General features: G+C 40.1%; 3 protein-coding genes across 3 annotated transcripts in view; all 3 read right to left on the minus strand.

Annotated features, from left to right (window-relative positions):
* Positions 1 to 23,909, minus strand: part of TENM4 (teneurin transmembrane protein 4) — a 2,219,108-nt gene that overhangs the window by 1,978,251 nt on the left and 216,948 nt on the right. The window lies entirely within an intron of this gene.
* On the minus strand, positions 17,295 to 19,441 carry LOC141981074 (taste receptor type 2 member 40-like). Its single transcript, XM_074942879.1, is given in 3 exon segments — positions 17,295 to 17,650; positions 17,653 to 18,170; positions 19,257 to 19,441. Coding segments are annotated over 3 exon segments (1,059 nt in total).
* LOC141981075 (taste receptor type 2 member 7-like) lies at positions 22,766 to 23,658 on the minus strand. Its single transcript, XM_074942880.1, is given in 2 exon segments — positions 22,766 to 23,598; positions 23,601 to 23,658. Coding segments are annotated over 2 exon segments (891 nt in total).

A 23,909-nucleotide genomic window follows, 5' to 3' on the forward strand; every position in this document is an offset into this window, starting at 1 on the left:
TATATATATATATATAGGAACATCAGCATTACTTCCTTTTGCTAGAGGGATGTTCCTTGGCAAGTGATCTGGATTAGAGAAATAGCATCTTATTGTAAAAGTGTTACTGGCTTTTCATAAACAAGCTATTTTTAAACTGGTCTCTCAAATAACAGTGATTAGTTATTGCATTTCAATTACAATGTTTAAATGTATCACCAAGGTGGTAATCAAATGTCTTTCAATTCTGTACTGGTTACCTCTTGAATAATTGTGTATTCTTAATGATCCACTTGAGAATTACATGTATGCAAACACCAAGTTTTGCCAAAATAAATCATCATGATTAATAGTCTTCCCCCAAGGGAATGCATGATGTGCCTTTATGAAAAGGTAGCCGTCAGGACTCATGGTTATATGAGATTATTCTCTGCTTCAACTTTATCTGCATGGGATTCCACCACTCTGACATATTTAATTTTTTTAATCAGAGACTGAAAACAGAGGTGCTTGGCCAGCAATGTGTTAGTCCTGATTCAAATTCAAATGTGAACATCTCCATTCCAGTTTGCACACTGCTCATCTCTACTATTCTTATATTTCTGTTTGCATTTTTCCACATTAAATCAAAGCCAAATAAGCGCAGGCAGGTGGGAAAAATTGCAAAAACCACCCAAGTGAAACTGTAAATTAGTTTCAACTTCTTTTTGAAAGTAGATTCACCTTCCTGACTAAGTCCTCTTAAAACTCTGTGGTACTTAAGATGAAATTCACCATTCTGCAGCAGGCCAGTGGAAGGCTTAATTGGGATCCAAATCATATTTCTCCCCTTCCTGAATAGTTTTAAAGTCAAACAAGACTGGCCTTAAACGGTTGGATGTCTGGCTTTCTAGGGTCCCAAACACACTTGTAATAGGGCTGGCCAGAAAACAAGAACTCTGTTTTGGAAAAAAAAAAAAAAAGGCAGTTATGGCATTTGCTTTCATTGAGCATTGAACAAAACCAAGACCTTTGAAAAGACTTCCTGAAAAAAACACGAGAGGTAACGTATCACCCCAGAACAGCCAATAGCTCAGTGATTGGGGCACAGACCTGCCATGTGGGACACTCAGGTTCAAATACATGCTCTGCCTGATTTAGAGCAGGAATTTGAATCTGGATCTTCTCTCCTACATCCCAGGTGAATGCCCTAACCACTCGGCTCTTCTGGAGGGGGGAGGGGCATCTCTTTTTCTCTCTCATTATGGACCTCAGAAACCATTTTCATGGATCAGCATTTTCCATCAAAAAAATCTTTTGTCGTAAAACTCTCTACCAGCTCTCCTCATAACTCATAGCTGGACCGGATGTATCTCTCCAGCAGCAGGATGAGAAGAAAGCAATTTATTTAGGGCTTGCTAGATGGTGTGTTAGGCTGCTCCATTTGGGGTTCCTTATCAGCAAAGTTCCTTTCAGATGTTTATTTCAAACTGTACTACATCAGCATGCGCTAGGGAACTTTTAGCGTGTACCCACAAGGTCCACATGGACAGTTTGTATGTGACACGCTGGTGTGCATTAGAATGTACACCCCAGCTGGTGTGCACTAACTCACTGTGTAGACAAACTGCTCAGTTTTAGTTCTGACTTACTGTCTGACTGGATCAAGTCACAGTCTCTGAATCTATCTTTCCCCAACTGTATAATTGGGATAAGAATTACCTACACATAATTAACAAACATCTGGAAGGAACTTTGGCTTTCAGCTAAGGATCTTGAAGTACTGCCATTTTTTATATGTTATGCTTAAACCATAAGGTCTCAATATCAGATTTAAAGGCATCACCTCTAATAGGCTCTCCTTCAAGTACATTGACCATTTACATGCCACTGATTCTGAGAAGCAATAAAACTCCAAGAGAAAAGTTTGCCATGAAATGACATTTTCCTCAGAGAAGTAGGACACTGTTTGTTCCAAGAGCTGGAGATCAGGCTGCAGATGAGCAGATTGAAATGCCAGCAGAAACAAGGCTAGAGTTTACAAGCACAATGGCATGTGGGATTTTGAGGTTGTGTAAGCAGAAAGACCATGTTGGAATCATGTCCCGGCCCATTAGGTCTGAAACCCAGTAGTTCAAGTCAGAGCTGCTAGACTGCACTTGCACAGTGGGAGGACAGATTAAATGAACGTGCCTCCTATTCTAGTCCGGGGAAGTTAATTTCTTACAGGTGAGTTTATCGGTTACTTGGTGGTTCTCTCTTTATTGTGAAAGTGCAGCCTACAAATGTAGATTTATTTTGTTACATAACTACACTCAGAAACAAAACAGTGTAAAACTTTAGAGCCTACAAGTCCACTCAGTCCTACTTCTTGTTCAGCCAAGCACTAAGACAGACAAGTTTGTTTACATTTACGGGAACTAATGCTGCCCACTTCTTATTTACGTCAACTGAAATTGAGAACAGGCGTTCACATGGCACGTTTGTAGCCAGCATTGCAAGGTATTTACATGCCAGATATGCTAAACATTTGTATGCCCCTTCATGCGTCTGCAACCAATCCAGAGGACATGCTTCCATGCTAATGACGCTCGTTAAAAAAATAATGTGTTAATTAAATTTGTGACTGAAGTCCTTGGGGGAGAATTGTATGTTTCTGGCTCTATTTTACCCACTTTCTGCCATATATTTCATAGTTATAGTAGTCTCGGATGATGACTCAGCACATGTTGTCATTTTAAGAACACCTTCGCTGCAGATTTGACAAAATGCAAAGAAGGTACCAATGTGAAATTTCTAAAAATAGCTACAGCACTTGACTCAAGGTTTAAGACTCTGAAGTGCCTTCCAAAATCTGAGAGGGATGAGGTGTGGCGCGCGCTTTCAGAAGTCTTAAAAGAGCAACACTCCAATGCGGAAACTACAGAACCCGAACCACAAAAAAGAAAATCAACCTTCTGTTGGTTGCATCTGAGTCAGATGATGAAAATGAACATGCGTCGGTCTGCACTGCTTTGGATTGTTATCAAGCAGAACCCGTCATCAGTATGCACATATGTCCTCTGGAATGGTGCTTGTAGACTGAAGGGACACATGAATCTTTAGCGCATGTGGCATGTAAATATCTTGTGACATTGGCTACAACAGTGCCATCAGAACACCTGTTCTCACTTTCAGGTGACATTCTGAACAAGAAGTGGGCAGCATTATCTCCTGCAAATGTAAACAAACTTGTTTGTCTGAGTGATTGGCTGAACATGAAATAGGACTGAGTGGACTTGTACGTTTACATTGTTTTATTTTTGAATGTAGTTTTTTGTACATAATTCTACGTCTATAAGTTCAACTTTCATGATAAAGAGATTACACTACAGAACTCGTATTAGGTGAATTTAAAAATACTATTTCTTTTGTTTTTTACAGGGCAAATATTTGTAATAAAAATATTCTGTGTTATAATTGAAAGCAATATATTTGAAAATGTTAAAAACATCCAAAATACTTAAATAAATGGTATTCTATTAATGTTTAACAGTGCGATTAATTGTGATTTTTTAAATCGCGCTATTAATCGTGATTTTTTAAAATAATTTGACAGCTCTACTTATTACCTGCAAACATAGGGTGACCATATTACCCAAAGGGAAAATGGGGCACCACGAGGGGCTACCCTGAGCCAAAGGGGTTGGCCTGAGCCCTGCCTGCCCCGCTGTGCCATCGCTGCTTGTTCCCCCACATGTTCCTCCGCACAGCACCCCCACTTTTTTGGCAGAAGTGGGCATTTGTCCCATTTGCTCTTGCCAACTTGATCAGTTGGCAACAGAAATGGGACAAATGCCCACTTCTGCCAAAAAAGTCGGCCGGAACAGGGCTTAACAAAGGGACTGTCCTGGCCAAAATGGGATGTATGGTCACCCTAAGGAATTCATAATTGTTTAGTAACATCTATTGTGTGAATAATTAGAAAAAAAATTCAAAAATCATTTTGAAAAAATGGAAGCACTGATAGGGCAAATTCTCTCATGAACGTTTATTCCTGTTGTATTCACAATGCTTGTGCTTTCTGCAAACATTCCTGAAAACAAAAGTGTGCACTGGAAAGTATATGAAGAAGTGAATACAAGGGAGTCATGAATATCAATTCAGTGAAGCAGTGAGATTTATACTAAAGAATATTCTCAGATACCTTTTTTGGTTGTTGTATTCACCCAGCTGTAATAAATATAGTGATCAATTGAAACTTCTTTATATGTCTAGAAATGCTATATATTCCCCCCCTTTGCAGATGGAGAACATCAAAAGAAAATTATAGGTGCTTTCAGGAAAAGAATAGAAGCAGAGCTAGATTAATAGTATGTCCCCACGAAGGACAAGTGGGCATGAAGGGTGAGGTGCTCTCGGTAAAGTTACTGCATAGGTTCGTTCATCTGCAGGGATATGAGGAAAGGATATTTTCCTTCCACAGTTAGTAGATAATATCTGTATCCACAACTTTAGCCTTTGCGACATTGACCTGTAGGAAGTGAGCAGTTTTATTTAAGATCCTCTTTGGGAAAGTAGGCAATAAGTATTTCCGTGTCTGCATGTTCCTGCTTTTGTGGGGGAGAAAAATATCTTATGTTTTGCGAACAAAACTGCTTTGAAGTAATACTGGATTCAGCTAAAAGCTAAGGCGGTAACAAATTTCCTGGACTTGCCAGAAATCAAATATCAACTGTTTCCTACCTGGTAGCTAGCATGGAGTCACACTATCACCTTGTATCATGTCACCACAACCTGAAGTAGTGACTTAAGGAAGGAGATCTGCTTCCCTCAATAAATAGGGATTCTAGAGCATAGTAGGAAATGCCACAGCTTGACAGAACTTTATATGAAGCTGGAATCCTAGATGTCAGTGTGAGTTCCACTTTAAGGACTGGATTGTGGCATTCAGTTACAACTTTGAGTAGAAAGTAGTGTGAAGCACCTGAGAGATTGTGCCTCCAGCAGACATGCTCTCTCCTGGCTCCTGGTGCTGCTCCATATACATGAGAGAGAGGAGTATATTTTGTGCCAGTTATTGAACTACTGTGGATTAATATTATAGGTGGTTCAGGCAACGTCACCTGTAGCAAAAGTTGCCTAAGGCTTCTCATTACAAGAAGCGGTTTCCAGTTGCTTATAACTTTGTCAAATTTTAACCATTTAACCATCTGAAATTTTTCATGCCAGGTGTCTGCCTCAGGCTGATTATTATTTTTTTTTCCGAAAGTTTCAGCTAAAACAGTTCTGCTGTTTCAGAGAATGAGAATAAAGGGCAAATATTTTGTTTTTACCATGCTAAAAGTATTCTTACACCTGTTTTGGTAAGAAGCTCCCACACATCCATGTTCTGTAGCAGAGTCTTGAAATTTGCCAGGGGTCTGCCTGGTGCCAGCGATGTGCCTTTTGGCTTGCCCATGAAAAAAATCCCTAACATTGGTCAAATTATGAACCTCTGAAAGTCTCAGTTCACATATGCTCTGCAGAGACCTGTTAGAGTTTGGCCACTAAGTTTTCACAAGATTCCGTCTGCACTGAGCATGCTCCAGCCCCTCATAGTTCCTATGTGCCATCCATCCACACAGAATGATTGAGTATGCTCCATCCTAGAGGCCATGGAGAGGAAAGGATAGGAGTTGTATGAGGAAACAGGAGCAGAAGCAAGAGGTCAGAGCAGTAGGGGAAGGTGAAGTGGGAGGGAGGGTATATGAACAAAAGGGACAGAGAGAGGCTGGGAGGAGACAGGGCAGAAGGGTCTAACACCTACTGCACACTCCTCTGGACTAGAACCCTGGAGTTCAGAGAGTCAACATTTCTAGGTATCTAGCAAATAACTGTGAAACCCAATGGCAAATTTTGGGTCTCCATTTCCCCTTTTGTGGCAGAGCCATATAGAAGATAATAGCCTTCTACTGCTACGCACTACTCATACTCTCTGGTCAGAAGGGACCATCATGGTCATCCAGTCTGACCTCCTGCACATGGCAGGCCACAGAACCTCACCCACCCACTCCTGTAATAGACCCTGAACCTCTGGCTGAGTTACTGAAGTCGAGTTAGTTCAAGTAAAGGGCTATGTTGTGGATGTAAAGATCCCAACCCTGCTGATGACCCATGCGGGGGGGGGGGGGGTGGCACTATGGTTCAAAAGGATGACATTTTGTTTTTTCAATTTTAAGTTTTTAGAAAACATAAGGGGTTTTTGGATGCAATTTCCTATGTTAAATTAACATTAATGTTGAAAAGCCAAGTACTCAATAGTTAGGAAATGCCAGAATTAAGGTTGCCCAGGCAAGCTTAATGCAACCGCTGAGTGTATGCATTATGAGTTATTCTAAACATTGGATTACATGCGGATACAGAGACTGCTGCACTATCCGAGCTCAGTACCATGAGTAAAGGCACAATCTTAGCTCTGTTTTGTTGGTTTATATGACAATCTTATCACTAGGATTTTTGTTTACATGCATCCTAGTGCATAAGGAATATAATTGTCCTGTTTTCATTACAGACATTTTCACTGTAAAGATAAAACACATAAAAGATAAAATCTTGGAAGGTGATATAAAGACTGTGTTATAGCCTCCATTACACGGAATTCATTTGATCTGATATATTTTGTTCACAGCTGTATTCAGTAGTTTTGATCTGCTACCTTATAATGAGAAATCCATAACATTCTGAACCATCTGAAAATCTCCCCAATGCCTTGGATAAAAAAAAACAATGGTTGAGAAAGCCAGGAGTGGTTTGTACCTTTGCCTTAAATTAGCTTTGCTTGATTATTGCCCTCCTCAAATCCATCAGCTGGAAGTTGAGGTTAACCTTTCAGAAATAATGAATGAGTGGATGACAGAATATGGGAGTAAAGCAGGCACCAGCTGAGTTTTATGCAGTGGATGACAAGCTGTCAGAACCTGTCACTTTCGGATAAGTAATAACAAAGTATTTCCTGGTTTCTTTTCAAAGGGGTTGGTTAATTTAAAAAGAATTGATACAGCATTGCATTTTCTTTATGAATTCAGCCCGCATCCATACTTTAGATAGATACATATACATCTTTGTCACATATGACCTTGCTAATGCAGTGGAATGAAAAACACAGTGTCTAGGTAAGCTGGGGAGGCTTGATGAGGGCTAGTTGCTTGCGACTCAATCCAAATAAGAGTGAGATGATAGTGGTGGGATTCAGTGGTGAAGCAGCAGGAGAATTGCTGAAGGTTATATAAGACCAACAAACTGAGGCCTATTTGTAAAACAGAACCCTTATCCCGAGCTCAGTGACTTCAAGGGACTTGGGCATCTGCTTATGGCCTGGAACCAAAGTTGCAGACCTGGCTATGAGCGTTGTATTCCACCTCTGCCTTGTACAAAGTTTGTGACATTTCCTTTCCCAAGCAGACCTTGCCGCAGTTATCAATGGCTTTATCACCTTGAAATTAGTTTGCTGTACCATGTTCTACATGGAGCTATATTTTAAGATCAGTTGGGTACGGAAATTAGCACACAATGAGGCTGTTATTTACTCAACAACATTTCAGTCAGGAGCACATTGCACCAGCACTGCCAAGATCAGCACTATCAGTTGCTGATAAGTTTTGGGTGCAATTCATGGTGTTGGTTGTTACCTTCGAAGACCTAAAGTGTAGGGAGCCAACTACTTGAGAAACTGCTTGTCTCCGCATTACATACATCTAAATCAGCTGGAGAGCCCTCTATATAAATTGGGGTGGCGGAAGGAGATGCTGGCCCTGAGTCCTCAATGAAGGGCACTTGGGTTTGGAAACCACAAGCCTTCTTGGTCAGGAAAGGGGCTAGGGACTCACTTTTAAAAAAACAAAATGAAAACTAAGAGTCTCCTTTTTGGAGCCTTAAGACTGGCTATACTAACAAGGGCCTTGTGAAAACTCACATAAATTACTGTGAGGGAAACCAAAATATGGTAACAGACGAGGCGAAGAAAGTCAGTACTGTATCATAGCATGAGTCAGGTACTGAATTGTAGCATGGGAGTTTCCAGAATTTGCTGGGTCCACAATTTAAAGACTTAACATGTGGAGACAATTTAAAAAGGCACATATGTAGCTACAGCTGCTGCTATCCTTATAGTCAATATCTCACATAGCACAATCCTTGACTGGATCCTTGACTGGAGCCTCTAGATGCTGACACAATACAAATACATCAGAAATAATAATGGTGGTTGCAGCAGCAGAAAATAAACAGAAGCAAGTGTATTCTTGTAATCCATACCTCCATGCCCCAAAGGGTACTGGGACGGGGGGGGAGAGGTAATCATCTTTCTGTCAACCAAATAATCCCCTTAAATTAGGTGCATTCCACGGGGCCTCTTTCACCCAGTATAAACACCTCCTTTATCCAGAGTGATATGGAGCGGGCAGGGCAGAATGGGGAATCAGGCCATCAGTCTCCATAGGAGAGCTGAGGGCTTCCACAGAACAAAAACACAGCTGTTTTTCCTGAATGAATCTTAACTTATATTGATTTTTTCTAAAGAGAGGATTTTAAGTGCCATGTAGCTACCATATTTGGTTTACATTAAAATATATTTTCCGTAGTACTTCAGAGATGATACCTGTGCTAAGCTGTAATGGTTTCAGCAAATCTATATTCATTTTAGGCAAAAATGTGCTGGTTAAGAACTTCACATTAGATTTAAATAAAGACAGACACTCTACTGGTTTGAAGACTAATATATCGGTTATACCTAACATGCCACTATTTAAAATGTATTGATTTAAACCAACAAACAAAAGTACATTGCTTCAAATAAATTCCTGTTGATTGCACTGGGAGAATATTAAGTCACTGGAATGTTTTTAGTTGATATGGATTGGCTAAAAAAGCAAAACTGCTTATTTCCATTACCAAATGGCATTTCATGAAAGGAGATTGTTTTCAGATAATTTAGAGAAACATTTATTGGGATAGTCTTCCATTTTTAATTATATTTCATATACTCACACATTGTTCCTATCTATAATCTATAGACACACTTATCAGAGTAGCAGCCGTGTTAGTCTGTATCCGCAAAAAGAACAGGAGTACTCCACCTTCTCTGTTGATTATATATATATATATATATATATATATATATATATATATATATATATATATATATCTTCTTACTATATGTTCCATTCTATGCATCCAATGAAGTGGACTGTAGCCCACGAAAGCTTATGCTCTCATAAATGTGTTAGTCTCTAAGATGCCACAAGTACTCTTGTTCTTTTTGCAGACATATTTATATAAATTAAAACATGTACTTATTGTAAAAATATTGTCTCAAATAATATAGAGTACAAAACTAGTCAGTCCCCTTTCATTATTGTTTGTGTTCTCATGTTATCTGGAGGCCCCAACTGAAACTGAAGCATTGTTGTGCTTGAGACACAGGGTAAGAGCCAATCTAAATAGATAAGACAGTAGGAAGTATTATTGTCCCATTTTCACAGATTGTCCACATAGCTATTTTTAGAGGACGAGCCCATGTCTGTGGCCCTGGGCTGGGACTGGGAGGCTCACTCCTGTGGCCTCTGTAGATATATCCAATGTGACTTGCTTGAGTCTACACAGTAAGTCTCAGACAGAGCTGGATGTCCCAATTTCCAGTCCTGTACCTCAAATACAAGGCCATCCTTCCTCTCCTTTGGGCCCCAAACTTAACATGCACAGACCTTTGGCTTCAGTGGGGCTCTGCAGGGATTTGGTTCACAAATCATTCACTAGCTGATCCTTGTTTTCATGAATTTATTCATTATTGTAAAGTATTCACTGACCAAATGGCATGATATATTTTTAGTCTGCCAGTCACGCAATTATTGAATTGTTCAGTTGTTATTTGTGGGTCAATTATTTACCATTTGTGGTGTGTGGTTGGTTACCTGAGTCACACAGTGTTGTTCCTATTATCTGATTGGATGACTGAAACTTTTAAAACAGAATAATAATAAATTGTGAACAACATACTTTCAGTAGGAGTTTTCAGCCCAAAACTGTGAAACTTCCCAAGAGTCACATTCACGGGCAGCCAGTGGTTATCAAAATACTCACAAGTAACTTACAATACAACCACAGTGAATCCAACCTTGTGCTTTTATTTACAAAAATATTCAGAAATCAGGATTATTTTAAAAACTATATGACCAGAGTTAACATAGATTCCTAGAACATTTAGTCTGACCTTTTGTATAACACATGCCAAGTAACCTGTGATTCAATTAGCGCCTACATCTCCACATACTAGAATAATCTTATATTTATTTGGCACCTGTAATCAGAAAGGACTACAAAATGCTTCGTAAATATTATATATACAAGAATCTTTTCCTCCACTACCAAGTGGTAGCCGGCTCTGGGGTGGTAGGTGGCAGCCACCTAGCAGCACAAAGCAGTGAGATTTAAGTAGGGCAGAAAGTGTTGCCAACTGGAACAAGCCAGAGCAGCAGCCCGAGGGGATACAGTAAGTGGGGTTATGGGGAACACGGTTCACCCTTCTGTGCTGAAAAGTATAAGGGCGATCTACCTCCTTTTCCTGGCTGGGGGACCTGGGCTCCTCGCACTACTCTACCTCCTCCTTGGCTGGCGCAACCAGAGCTCCTCCTATGGTTTCAATCTATGTTGAAGCACAGAGCATCCCCTAACACCCTACTGGTTCATCTCCAGCTTTCCTGACATAAAGTCCTTTTTCATATAAATTATTTGGGAGAGAAAAAAATAAAGGATAACATCTATTTAATATAGAAAAGTAGTTAGTGAGCAAGCAAAGTACATTTCTTTCCAACCAACAATGTTCTGTAGCAGAGGACAGGCTCAAACTCCATCCTTCACATGACCCATTGTCACTATTCAGGAGTGCTTGTTATATGGGACTCTCCTCAAGGCTGAATGTCCTGCCTTTTATCAGTTCAAGCCAGACCTATAATATATTTTAATGTATTGTTTATTGTGTTCTTAATGTCATATTATTGGCTCTGTTTGCTAACATAATTCCAGAGCATTATTGCTTAAGTAGCTTTCGAATTAAATTAGCAAACTGAATACTAACAGGAAAAGAAACACCACAGTATGCTGCTGGATAGCACCTATAACAAATATCTCCATACCAGTCAGTCTGAGAAGCTCTGCTCTATGGTTATAAATAGACCCCCATCTTCATAAATAGGAGGCATATTGCTCAGAGGAACAAGCACATTGACCTTGTCGTAAAAAATAACACTAGTCTCCTTTCTTGGACCAATGTACATTTTTTTCTCCAGCAAAAAAATGTTCAGTGTCTTATGTGGATATATTGACAGGCTGATATTAAGTGCCCATGAGTTTTGGTTTTACTGTAAGTATGTGTCCTTCCTGAACTGACCCTTATAAAAAGCCCTCCCTGAACTGATCTGTAAAGCACCTAACTATACCTCTCTTAAATCCCTCTTGGAGATCCATTTCATCCGTCATGCTTACAAGAAAAGGGTAATGATAATGGACAGCTTGAGGGGAAGTTGAGGAAGGTCAATGTGTCTTTATTCCATAACTCAAAGTAAACCCTAACTTAGCATGGAGAATGCTCCTGAATCCGTAATTTTGGCTGAACGGACTTTTGCACTTAAAAAAAGCAGGAATTAAACCTCTTCCTTACCTATGAATAATCTATCAGAGGAGGTATTTTTTCATGCTTTGTGTGTATATAATAAGATCTTCTACACTTTCCACAGTATGCATCCGATGAAGTGAGCTGTAGCTCACGAAAGCTTATGCTCAAATAAATTGGTTAGTCTCTAAGGTGCCACAAGTACTCCTTTTCTTTTTGCAAATACAGACTAATACGGCTGTTACTCTGAAACCATTCTCAAACTTGACTTCACTGGTACTACTCCTATGTGTAAAGTTAAGCACGGATTTCAGTATTAGCAGGATCATGGCCTGAGTGAAGAATTTAAGAATTTACAGTTTATTCATTTATTATTAGTTTATATTTTATTTTATCTGCCTGTCTCCCCTTTCTCCATACCCCTCACACTGACTGTTGCAATTAGAACATTTGCTCATTTGTTGATGTTGCGAACAATTGCCAATTTTTGTGTTAGTTAAATTGGCAATTTTACCGATATTCATCATCTGTCATTATGTTCATTGCTGAATACTTTTGACGTGAAACTGATGTTTGAGTGTCTCAGCTGTCATATATAAAAGGTTATGTTTTCAGCTCCAGGGTCATGAAAAAAACCTTGAACATGTGAACCAAGTGTAATCAATGAGGTACTGTCTTCCCCATTCTGATCCTGATGTTCCCCCCACCCCCCGCCCGCTCTCCCAAGACAAACCCTAGGCTACCATCTAAGCTACACATTTCCTCAATCTCTGTACTATCTGAGCCCCTGACAAGTATTTATCAATTTGTCCTCAACACTCCTGAGAGGAGGGAAGTATTATTTTCCCCACTTTACACACAGAGAGTTGAGGCACAGAGAGATTAAGGGACATATTTTTAGGCACCTAAAGATGCAGATAGGCTCCTAATGGGATTTTCAACAGCATCAATGGGAGTTAGGTACCGACCTGCCAGTGAAAATCTCACTAGGCACCTATCTGTACATTTAGGTGCCTAAATACCTCTTAAAGGCTGGCTCCAAGTGACTTGCACAAGGAAACAGCGGAAGACTGTGACTGAGATGGACACTGAACCCAGACATCTTGGGTCCCTTAACCGTGGCAACTTTTATCCTCTTCAGAGGCTAATAGATGCCATTTTCCATCTCTGGTCATGCTCTGGATCCTTGCCCACACACCCAAATGCACAGTACAAGTCAGAAAAGGATTCTGCAATAAGCTCTCACTTACACCACTGCTTCTTGGTATTTCCTGATCGGAGAGCTCTGCAAAAAATCACGATTACCACACAGTGAACTGACCGGAAAGTGATCCAGAAGCAAAGCAAACCTGAGAGGTTTAGTAGCACTGCCTTGTAATCCCTGTGACTTCAAAGGGCAATGGTGGATTAGCGGATTCAATTTGGAGCTGGAAATCAGACCTTTTGAGTTTGCCACTCACGTGCTATATGATCTCTATTCTCTCCAGAGACTTTTAGATAGTCTCATGTATAAAACAACCGCTGTCATATAGATGTTTGCAAACCCTGATGGTCTCTGGTTCACCGCTTGGCTCAGCGTCTCCAGGTGTATGAAGATGGTCAATTTCACTTAGCTAGTTTTTCTGCAACTGAAGCTGAGAATTGCTAGTATGGTTTCCTTGTGCTCCTGGTTTTAGTGCTGTTCCCTCTGTCACCTCTCTCCCTTTTGTCTGGGTTAGTTATAGAACTTACCTATTGAACTTAGCAGAGACAGCAGGGTAGCAGATATTAACCGGGACATCTCAGATTTCCATATCTTTCTTTTGTGTATGATATGGCGTCTTCCTTTTCTCTTGTGATATTTTTGGAGGCATCCATAATGTTAATTACCTCTCTTTGGTACACCTGGTGGCTGTAACAAAAGTGTAGCCAGGTTTGTGACTCTTACTGCAGATGCTCATATATAGGCCATAAAAGCTCTGATCTTTTCCCTTATCCTCTGTATTGCCACCTTTATAGCTGAGGTCTACATATATATATTGCCATTTTCTCTGTCCTATTTAGGCTTGTTGTTTCTTTATTTTCCCAAAATGTGAGGAGCAAAGGAAGGAAGGCTTCCCTATCCATCTTACTACTCTAATCCCTACTTCCATTCACTCCCCAATCATTTTTCTTCTCCCACTGTATGGGAGTACCCCTTGTCCCCTTCCTGGAATTCAGATGGTCACCCAATCACTTTCTCTAGAGCGAATAGGTAAAATGCAACTGGGCATCTGTAAACAGTGGTGTGAAAAAAATATTCAAATACCATTGAGCAGCACGTCGACTCAATAATGAAATGCTTCCAAGATTTGCATCCCCCAGGAACGACAACAGAAAACATTTTCAGGTATATCATTTTCAAATTTCTTTCTGCTCATAGACAAAAGGCAGATGAGCATTTTCTACACTAACCAATTGATATTCCACACTGGACAACTGATGTTGCAGGAAAACTTGATCCATTTCAGAGACATCCCCTGAAATGCATTGGAGCTAGTCAGAAATTTTCCAGCAGAACTTTTTTCCTCTGGAAAACGGTGATGTGTGGAAACAGAAATGTTCAACAGGAATGTGTTGATTTCAATGGAAGCCAGGCAGGCTGCCACAAAACCAGAGCCCCCAGGCTCTTGGGCAGCCCACTTGGAAGGCTTCTGCAGAGTCAAGGAGTTCTGGGAGGTGGAAGCATTATTTCTTGACAATTTCCATTCCCTGGGAAAGATCGCATTTCTGACCTTTCATTCCTAACTGGAACATTTTTTTAAAAATGGGAAATTCCCTGTGGGATTGAAATTCCGATAGCAGCTCATCTTTAGTCAACATCTTGCCACTCAGATTCACCACATTTGCCATACTTGCAAAGTCCCTATAGAAATTCCCCATTGGGCTAGGTCTGGACATGGGAGGTAATTGTGACCCTCTACTTGGCACAGGCCTCAGCTGGAGTATTATGTCTAATTCTGGGTGTCACATTTTAGGAAATATGTGGACAAATCAGAAAGAGTCCAGAGGAGAGCAACAAAAATGATAAAAGGTTTAGAAAACCTGACCTGTGAGGAAGTGTTAAAAAACTGGGCCTGTATAGTTCTGAGAAAAGAAGACTAAGGGAGGACCTGGTAAAAGTCCTCAAATATGTTAAGGGCTGTTATAAAGAGGATGGTGATTAGTTGTTCTCCATGTCTACTGAAGGTAGCACAAAAAGTAAACTACAGCAAGGGAGATTTAGGTTAGATATGAGGAAAAACTTTCTAACTGTCAGAGTAATTAAACTCTGAAACAGCCTTCTAAAGGAGATTGTGGAATCCCCATCATTGGAGGTTTTCAAGGACAGGTTGGACAAACAGCTGGGGAGGGTCTAGGTTTACTTGGTCCTGCTTCAGCACAGGGGACTTGATGACTTCAAGGTCCGTTCCAGCCCTACATTTCCATGATTCTATAAGTATGTCTACACTACAAAATTAAGGTGACTTACATTATGTCAACGTACAGTCACTGCAGTAATTGAATCAGTGTTGTATGTCCACACTAACTCCTTCTGTCAGCAGTGTGCATCCTCATCAGGAGTGCTTGCACCGCTGTCAGTGTGGTGCATTGTGGGGCACTGAGAGCTGGAGCAGGGTGGCGGGGCTCTGGCTGTCAGCCCTGGGCAGTGGGGCTCTGGCTGTCAGAAAATCCTCATAGATTTAGTGGTGGGAACTCTGACTTACACAGTACTGCACCCCCAAACTCTCCCCCCATCAAAAGCGTAGAGAACTTTAAAACTGAAGTGAAGGTTTTTCTTTCCATGTTTACCAACCTAAGAGATATTGACAGCAACTAGTTTCCCCAGTACACCCTGCACCAATACCTGCTATTACATCCAGCAGAGATTGAAAATCACATACACATTTTTTCTGCTAAGTTGATCAGCAGTAAACCACTTATTATTTATTATTAGTAGATTTCAGATATAAGACTAACAAGATGAGAGAGAGAGAACTTGACTTGTCTTAGAGCTATTGTTTTTGTACATTGGGGCAGATATCACCATATCATTTCACATTCAGCTCACATTTTGCAAGTTAACTTTGCAACTCTAAGTATTGCAGATTTCATCATTTAAAAAATTATGAACCTAGATTCTTCAGATGAATTTCCTACTCTTACCCACCAAAAAGCAAGTATGTGGTCATTTACACATTCATTATGTTGAATAAATGTTTATTTACCTATAAAAGCTCCTTCGACAAAACCAATGAAAAACAAAGAAAAGAAAAAAAATCAAAGCAAACTGATATATTTACCATTTATATAGCAATTTTTGGCTGGTGATCTAGAAGCATTTTACAAATAGGGGTAAAACCCCCATTTTTAACAGATGGAAACAGACACAACAAGAGCAAGTGATTTACCCTAAACCATGCTGCTAGTCAGTTTCAGGACTGGGACCCTGCAGACTTACAATCCTGTAACCAACCACACTCGTGCACACAGAACATATAGCCTGAGAAAACGGGAGCTGGGCCAATACCTTAAAAATGGAACAAGTCAGCACATTATTTGATGAACCGTGGGAACATCTGTTGAATTATGTATTTGATCAAAAGTATTCCACCAGCTCTAGTGGCTGTGCTGTATGTAAAACTGCATATGAATGTACAATATAGAAGGCTGCAGTAATAGAAATAGCTCATGACTGCTCACAACAAGCAACCAGTTATCAAATCATATGACAGTGCAGGGACTAGATTAGAACATTGACAATTCAATGTAGAGAGGAATTTTCTAAAGCAAGCATGAAAGTCAGTCTTTGTGCCTATATCTAGCTATACCATATTCATCACCTTAGCAATAAACGTCTAAAAAGCAAGCCATTATAAGGTATATCCTGTACAAGAGGGTGAATTTGAATCATCTATTTAAATCCCGAAATTGCTCAATGCATATCAGAGGCTTAATGCATACAAACGCTGTTCAGGTTATTATCTACAAACACAATTCAACTGCACATTTTCACATGCCTAGTTTTCTCCATTGTATTACTTTTAGCTGAATCATCAAGCTGGGAAACACATCCTGTGTACATACTGAGACAGTTATGTATGAATACAGGCGTTTCCACCAAATCTAATCTTTCTTTGGTCTCAGGTCTTGCAGCAATGAGATGACGTTTGATGCCAGATTCACTGATCCCTGTGTAAGTTTTGACTGTGCTTTTCTTCCCCCACCTTCAGCTGTGCATATAGTTTTATTGTCTGATTCAAACGCCACTAAACTGGAAGATTGTGCCCACACTGCATCCTGTCCATGCTTTGTCACTTAAGCTGCCCAGAATGTTAATGTTTGGCTTCCTTTCCATTTATTCCCACCGGTCTTTAGAAACCACAAGCTCAAATACTCTTCTTTGTGCTTACAGAGATGATTTGTCCCCACATGGATGACCAATTCAAAAGGATTCCTCTTGTGATGTGCTTATGGAGAAAAGTGATGGAAATAAAATTTGAATCTCTGCCAATATTCTGAGGTTGTAAAGAGTGCCAGTCATATTAATACCTAAAAGAGGGAAATCATTTTTAATTGAAGGATAGGATGGAAAAGAGAATAAATGTTGAGAAAAGAGGGATCAGGCTTGATTCCAGTTCTATTTCAGGAGGGATGGCATCTCTCTGGGGTCTCATGATATGGTTTAAGAAGTCTCTTTTCTCAGATGGCACTATGTACATTGGAGAATCCTCACTTTTAGTTTGGAATTAATTAAAATCAAGATAATGGAGTGTACCGAAGCATATGCAGCAACCATTATTGCACAGATTTCAAAAGTCCAGATGTAGTTATCTACCTTGTTAAGCAGTAATAATAGAGTTTGAGCAGCAAAACTGGAAACATAGAGGATAAGGAAAGAGATCAATGCTTTTATGGCATTTATATAAGCACCTGTCTTGGGATCCCTGAAGCTGGTTATATTTTGTTGCATCTTCTTGGTGTGACTCCATAGAGAAGTAATTAAAAGGATTGAAGACACCAAAGATATTGTAAGAGGAAAGAAATCCCCTACAATGTACAGAAAAAAAAGAGATCTGGGCTATGCCAATTAATGTCTGTCACAGAGTTGTTCTCTAGATGATCCCCTATTGAGTTACAGAGCTGAATTGCACACAGAGTCCACAACAATGGGGTAGAGGTGACAGAAGAAACCAGCACCGACCCCAGGAGCAGCCATGGAACCATCCCATAGATTCTCTGCTTCATTCACAGTAAGAGCAGTTGGGTGAAACTGATGATCTTCATGCAGTACAAGACGCTGAGGCAGGTGGCAAACCAGAGACTGTCATGGTTTACAAACATCCGTAGGATAACAGATGCTGTATACAGAGGAGCCAGTTTGAGTATATTTGGAAAGTAGAGACTGTGGATATGTGCTGTTAACGTCCCCTGCAACACAAATCTTGATGTGTTCAGAGGGATCAGGATCATATCAGAGGAAGAGATTTTTCTACTTTTGATCCAGTCAAGGCAATTAATGACTGCAATAAATCCATTTCCAACAAACCCTCCAATGACCAAAATTATTAAAATAATTAGTGGAATGCTAAACAGAGGCAAAATTTTTCTACTCTCAGTCACCACTGCCTGCCACTTGCAGAGTTCCAGAATAAATCTCCTCTGGGGTCAGTTGGTATTCAGCTAGCTGCATGCACAGCCTGCCTGCCTTTTAACTATGATCTGAAAGTGACCATGGGAAGCATTTTGCCAGTGCTCATATTTGGGATGCAAATCTCAGAATGGTTTAATTCTGGAATCCACATCCTACTCACACATCTGGTATCTACATATTTTCTTCGACAGGTTGGTGGACAGATGGTCAGCTGCTACTCACCATGGTTTACCCTACCATTGATATTCCTACTTAGAGTGAGAGGTGAGACCTCTGTGGCTATGGTTCTGAATGTACCTTATACTGTGGGAGAGGGGAAATGTTGGAGAAAGTCTGTGAATGTGGAGGATGTGCAAGGGCAGAGGTAGGGGGAAGAGAGAGAGAAGGATGCTCCCTCATCCCAACTCAGGAGAGAAAAAATAAAAATTAGAGCTCCATGGGGAACAGCTGGGAAAGAAAAGAACTAACTTTGGGGATAAGATGAAGAGTTGCATATAGTTATGTGGGGGAATAAGGGGGAAAGCTGAAAGGGAGGAATAACTAAGCAGAAGTAGAATATGAAACAGAAAAGTTCTTGGCCTGATTTTTAAGTGGCTGAGTGCTCACAGCTCTCATTGCTTTCAAGTAGGGTAGCTGGTGATCTGTGTCTCTGAAAAGTTCTCGGCAAGTTTTGTTCACACCATTGTAATAAGAAAACACAAAGTTTAATCTGGCAAAAAATAGACTGAAAAAAATATAATACAGTAAAGGGAACAAAGGAAAAGTTGAAGAGAGAAAAAGTATTCTGTCTAACCACATTTTAATGTATATACCTTTCGAATATATCTATTTCCTGTCCATTTCTATTACCCTGAATGGCTAACAATTATCACTGAACCATTATAACTGCCATGAAGGCTTTAGTAGGGGAGGATATCTTCGGAGTAATGCAAAGAGGACAGAGCAGGGGCCAGCCAGGGGTTCTACCACCATGTGAATTCTCCAATCCTCAGCCTGGTGCCGGGGAATAATATCACATACGGAATCTTCATCTGTCCAAAATCTGAAACAGCCTCAATGGAGTTGCTCTGTATTTTGGAGAGAGGAAGACCGATCTCTCTTTGGCTGGGTGCTGCAATGAGGGCAATGAGGTCCGTAGTGAGGTATATGTGTGCAGCATAGTGCAATAGGCCAGGGCCTGTTAGCCTATGCAGTGCCTTAGACATAACTAATGTGGCAAGAATCATGGATTTATGGAGTAATCTCCCCCCATTTTCCCACCCCCAGTCCCATCTAATTTAATCTAATATGGAATCCCCTTGTGTTTACTAATGTTGACATTAAATTCCTTCCACAGAAATAAATGGGGAAGTGGAACTAGAGATTTTGATGGGTGGATAGGGGATAGTTGAGGTATTTGGCACATAGAAAGAGATGGGAAGTTCTTTGGCACTAAGTCATTGGGTGGTGGTGATACAACTCTTTGGTCCATCGTTTTTGGCAAGGTGGAGGTGACTTTAAATAAGAGGAGGAGAAAGTTTAAAAATCCTCAGTTCTGAAGCCTGGAAACCCAGCCAGCCACTAGCTACTCCGCAGCCCCATGTGCAAATATTGCCATTACATCCTAACTTAATTTTTCTGCTAACATGAACAGCAATGAAATAGTTAATCTAGATTAACATAAGTAGACTTTATAATTAAATTCTATTGTGATGTAAACAAGCAATTAACACCTTCCTCAGAGGTATTGTTTCTGCAGACAACACTAGGACAAGTTAACACTGGAGTTGGAGGTGTAATTTCCAGCTCGGGTAGACATAGTTGCACCCGCTTTGATCAAGCTAGTGAGCTAAATGTAGCTGTGAACCTGTGGCAGTGCAGACAGCAGCCTGGGCTAGCCACCTGAGTACAATCCTGCCAAAGACCCTAGGTACATACTTAGCCAGCTATCCTGTGCCACCAGGGTTACACTTCTATATTTTAGCCCACTAGCTCAATCAAACCTAGTGTGTGTATGTCTACCCAAGCCAGAAATGACACCTCCAGCTGCAGTGCAGATGTACCTAGTTGCGATCAATTTATATTTTTGAGGTTATATTTTAGCAACCGAAAACACTAGAAACTCGTCTTTTATAATGTGATATTACACTCTGCAGCGTGATAGTTCAATCCACTTCCAAAAACTCAGTTAGGAGGCCATTTGAATGTTTACATAATAGCATCATATATGAGTCCCCAAATATTAAAAAAAATCTAAAGCTCCTTCAAAATGAGTGTAAGAAAAAACTAAAAGCATATCAACGTATTTAGCATTTCACAAAGTGCTTTTCACCCAGAGGTAGCAGAGCATTTTATAAAGGAGGTTAAGTAGCATTAGCCATATTTTCCAAGGGGGAAACTAATGTTAACATGGACCACAACTTCCTTCTCAACAAAATGTGGGTAATGATACTCAATTTTGTAAAACAAAGCAAGACAACGAACTAGAATGCAGACTAGATCTAGATCAGTTGGTTTCCAGTCAAAACTATTTCTTACACACAGCATATGTATATTGCAACTTGTCACATACCTTAAACATTTAATTGAATCCTAAATCACTCAATGAAACATGGCAACTTTTAAAAATTATGTCTTTGTATGAACAATATTAAACAAACTAGTGGTGGCAGAGTATGAAAACGTGTATTTGAATAGCCAGCTAGTTCAGAGCTGCTTACAGCAAGCAATATGTTGTCACCGTACTGGCATATACTTTGATAGGATCATAATTCATTCAATCAATTCAAATAAAAGAGGGAGATTTTGAAGAAAACCATTAAAAAGTCCGCCTGTCTATATCTACTTACACCACATTCACAACCTAGGCAATCAACCTACAGATAATAAGCCACTAAAAGTATAAAATAAATTACTATCTGGGAGAGTAACTTTAATCAATTACTTACTTCTTAAGCCTCGGACATGGATTTATCATCAAAATGCATGCACACCCAGCTCAATTTCCAATTTTGTTATAGTATTCAATGACAATTAGCAGAGTGAAAAATCTCTGTCCTCGCTATTACTTTCAGCTAACCGCTCACCCTGAAGAGTGTACAGTGTGCATGTAAAAGGCCAAGTATATCTTGCCCTAGCTGGATTTCATATTATTCTAAACTTTATTTTGTTGTTTGATCCTGCTGCAAAGTAATGGTATTCGATACCAGGTTCAATGAAGCGTGCAGGTTTGCTTCCCCATCATCTCTCACCACTCCTCTCCAATTCAAGCCCATCATAACTGCCAGAGATGTAAGGAGCACGGAAGATTGTTCCAGTAATATGCACAGTCCATAGTTTAACAAATTTATTTGGGCATAAGCTTATGTGGGCTAAAACCCACTTCATCGGATGCATGCAGTGGAAAATACAGTAGGAAGATATATATACACAGAGAGCATGAAAAAATGGGTGTTGCCATACCAACTGTAATGAGACCAATCAATTAAGGTGGGCTATTATCAGCAGGAAAAACAAAACCTTTTGTAGTGATATGATAATCAGGATGGCCCGTGCCAAACAGTTGACAAGAAGGTGTGAGGAACAGTAGGGGGAAAATAGCATGGGGAAATAGCTTTTACTTTGCGTAATGACCCAAAGTAAATGACACAAAGTAAAAACTATTTCCCCATGAAAATTTTTCCCCTACTGTTACTCACACCTTCTTGTCAACTGTTTGAAATGGGCTACCCTGATTATCATATCACTACAAAAGGTTTTTTTCTCCCGCTGATAATAGCCCACCTTAATTAATTGGTCTCGTTACAGTTGGTATGGCAACACCCATTTTTTCATGTTCTCTGTGTATATATATCTTCCTACTGTATTCTCTACTGCATGCATCCGATGAAGTGGGTTTTAGCCCACATAAGCTTATGCCCAAATAAATGTGTTAGTCTCTAAGGTACCACAAGTGCTCCTTGGTTTTTTTGCTGATACAGACTAACATGGCTATCACTCTGAAAAAAGTTCATAGTTTGTCACCTAATCTCCCCTGAACTTCAGGGTGTGTAGCCTCCTTTCAATTCATTCCCACTGGTCCTTCAAGTAACAATCTCTGAGACTCTTATTAACAATAAAGATGGCTATCTGTAAGCAACCAGTCTATAGCCCTATTATTAACTGTTTGTAGTAATATAGGACCTTGGAACTGTAGTCATGGACAGGACTCCTGTTGAGCTAGAACTCCAAGCTGTAATGGATTCCTCTTGTGATGGTGGACTCCACTTGTGATCATGGAAGGAGAAAAGAATGATTAGAGAATTTCACATTTCTTTTCTATCTCATAGATATTTCAAGGGCACAGGGGCCATAGTAGCTACTCCAGTAAAATATTTATTTATTCAGCAGTAGGATGGAGAAGGGAAAGCAGTGTAGAGAAACAAGTATTGACTCCAACTGTCTCCTACGGGGGTGATCTACATCTGTGATCTTCTGATATGGTTTAAGAGGTCCCTTCTTTCAGACAGCATTTTGTACAGTGAAGATTCCTCACTGATGCCAGTTTCAGTTTAGAATTCATTAGAATCAAGATAATGGAGTGCACTGAAGAATATCCAGCAACCAGTAAAGAATATCCAGCAACCAGTAATCAGTAAAGAGATTGAAGGTGTCCAGAGGCTACCAGCTAGACAGATAGGCAATGTCATCAGGACCACAGATTCAAAACCAGAAACATAGAGGACAAGGAGGGAGAGCAGAGCCTGAATGGTATTTACATGAGCATCTGTCCTGGGATCCATGAAGCTGTAGGCATTACATCTCATCTGCCTGGTGTGTCTCCTCAGACAGATCAGCAGCAGGATGGATGACACCAAAAATATAATAAGGGGAAAGAAACATCCCAACAAATACAAAAGCTGTATATGGAGTTCTGTCACAACCCCATTAATGTCTCTGAGAGTGATGTTCTCTGATAGATTCCAAATTGATTTGCAGTGATAATGGCTATGATCAACCGAGATGTAAGGGAGCGAGGTGACAGAGGAGACCAGCACTGGCCCCACAAGCAGCCATGGAACCATCCCAGAGATTCTCAGCTTCATTTGCAGGAAGAGTGGTTTGGAGAAGTTAGCAGTATTCACAAAGTAAAAGACGCTGAGCCACGTGGCAAACCAGAGACTAGCAATGGTTAAATACGTCCATAGGAAAGTGAGCATTTTATTTGTATGACCAAACTTCTCTCTCTCTGGAGACAAGAGAGAGTGGATGTACGATATCATCATCACATACAAGAGAAATCTCAATATACTCAGAGAGACAAGGATCATGTCACAGGGGGAGAGCTTCCTCCTTCTGATCCAGTCAATACAATTAATCACTGCAATAAACAGATTTCCCACAATCCAACAATGATTTCAATCGCTAAAACAATTAGAGTGATTATTAGAAGTGGAGTCAACATCTTCCTTCTCACATTCACCAATGCGTACTTCCTTTCTACAGGTTTCATGGCAGCACCAATTCACTGATAGCTAGTTGACACTGTCCTTCTGCCTTTTATCTAGGAGCAGGAAAATACCTGAACATGATACTTTCTGGCATTGTTCCTGAGGATGCAAATTTTGGAAGGATTTAATTCCTCAGTCTACATCTTACTCACACGTAGAGTATTTGCATATTCTCTTCCAAAAGGCTGAATACAGTTGGCCAGCT

This window comes from Natator depressus, chromosome 1 (genome assembly GCF_965152275.1).
Source record: "Natator depressus isolate rNatDep1 chromosome 1, rNatDep2.hap1, whole genome shotgun sequence".
NCBI lineage: Eukaryota > Metazoa > Chordata > Testudines > Cheloniidae > Natator > Natator depressus.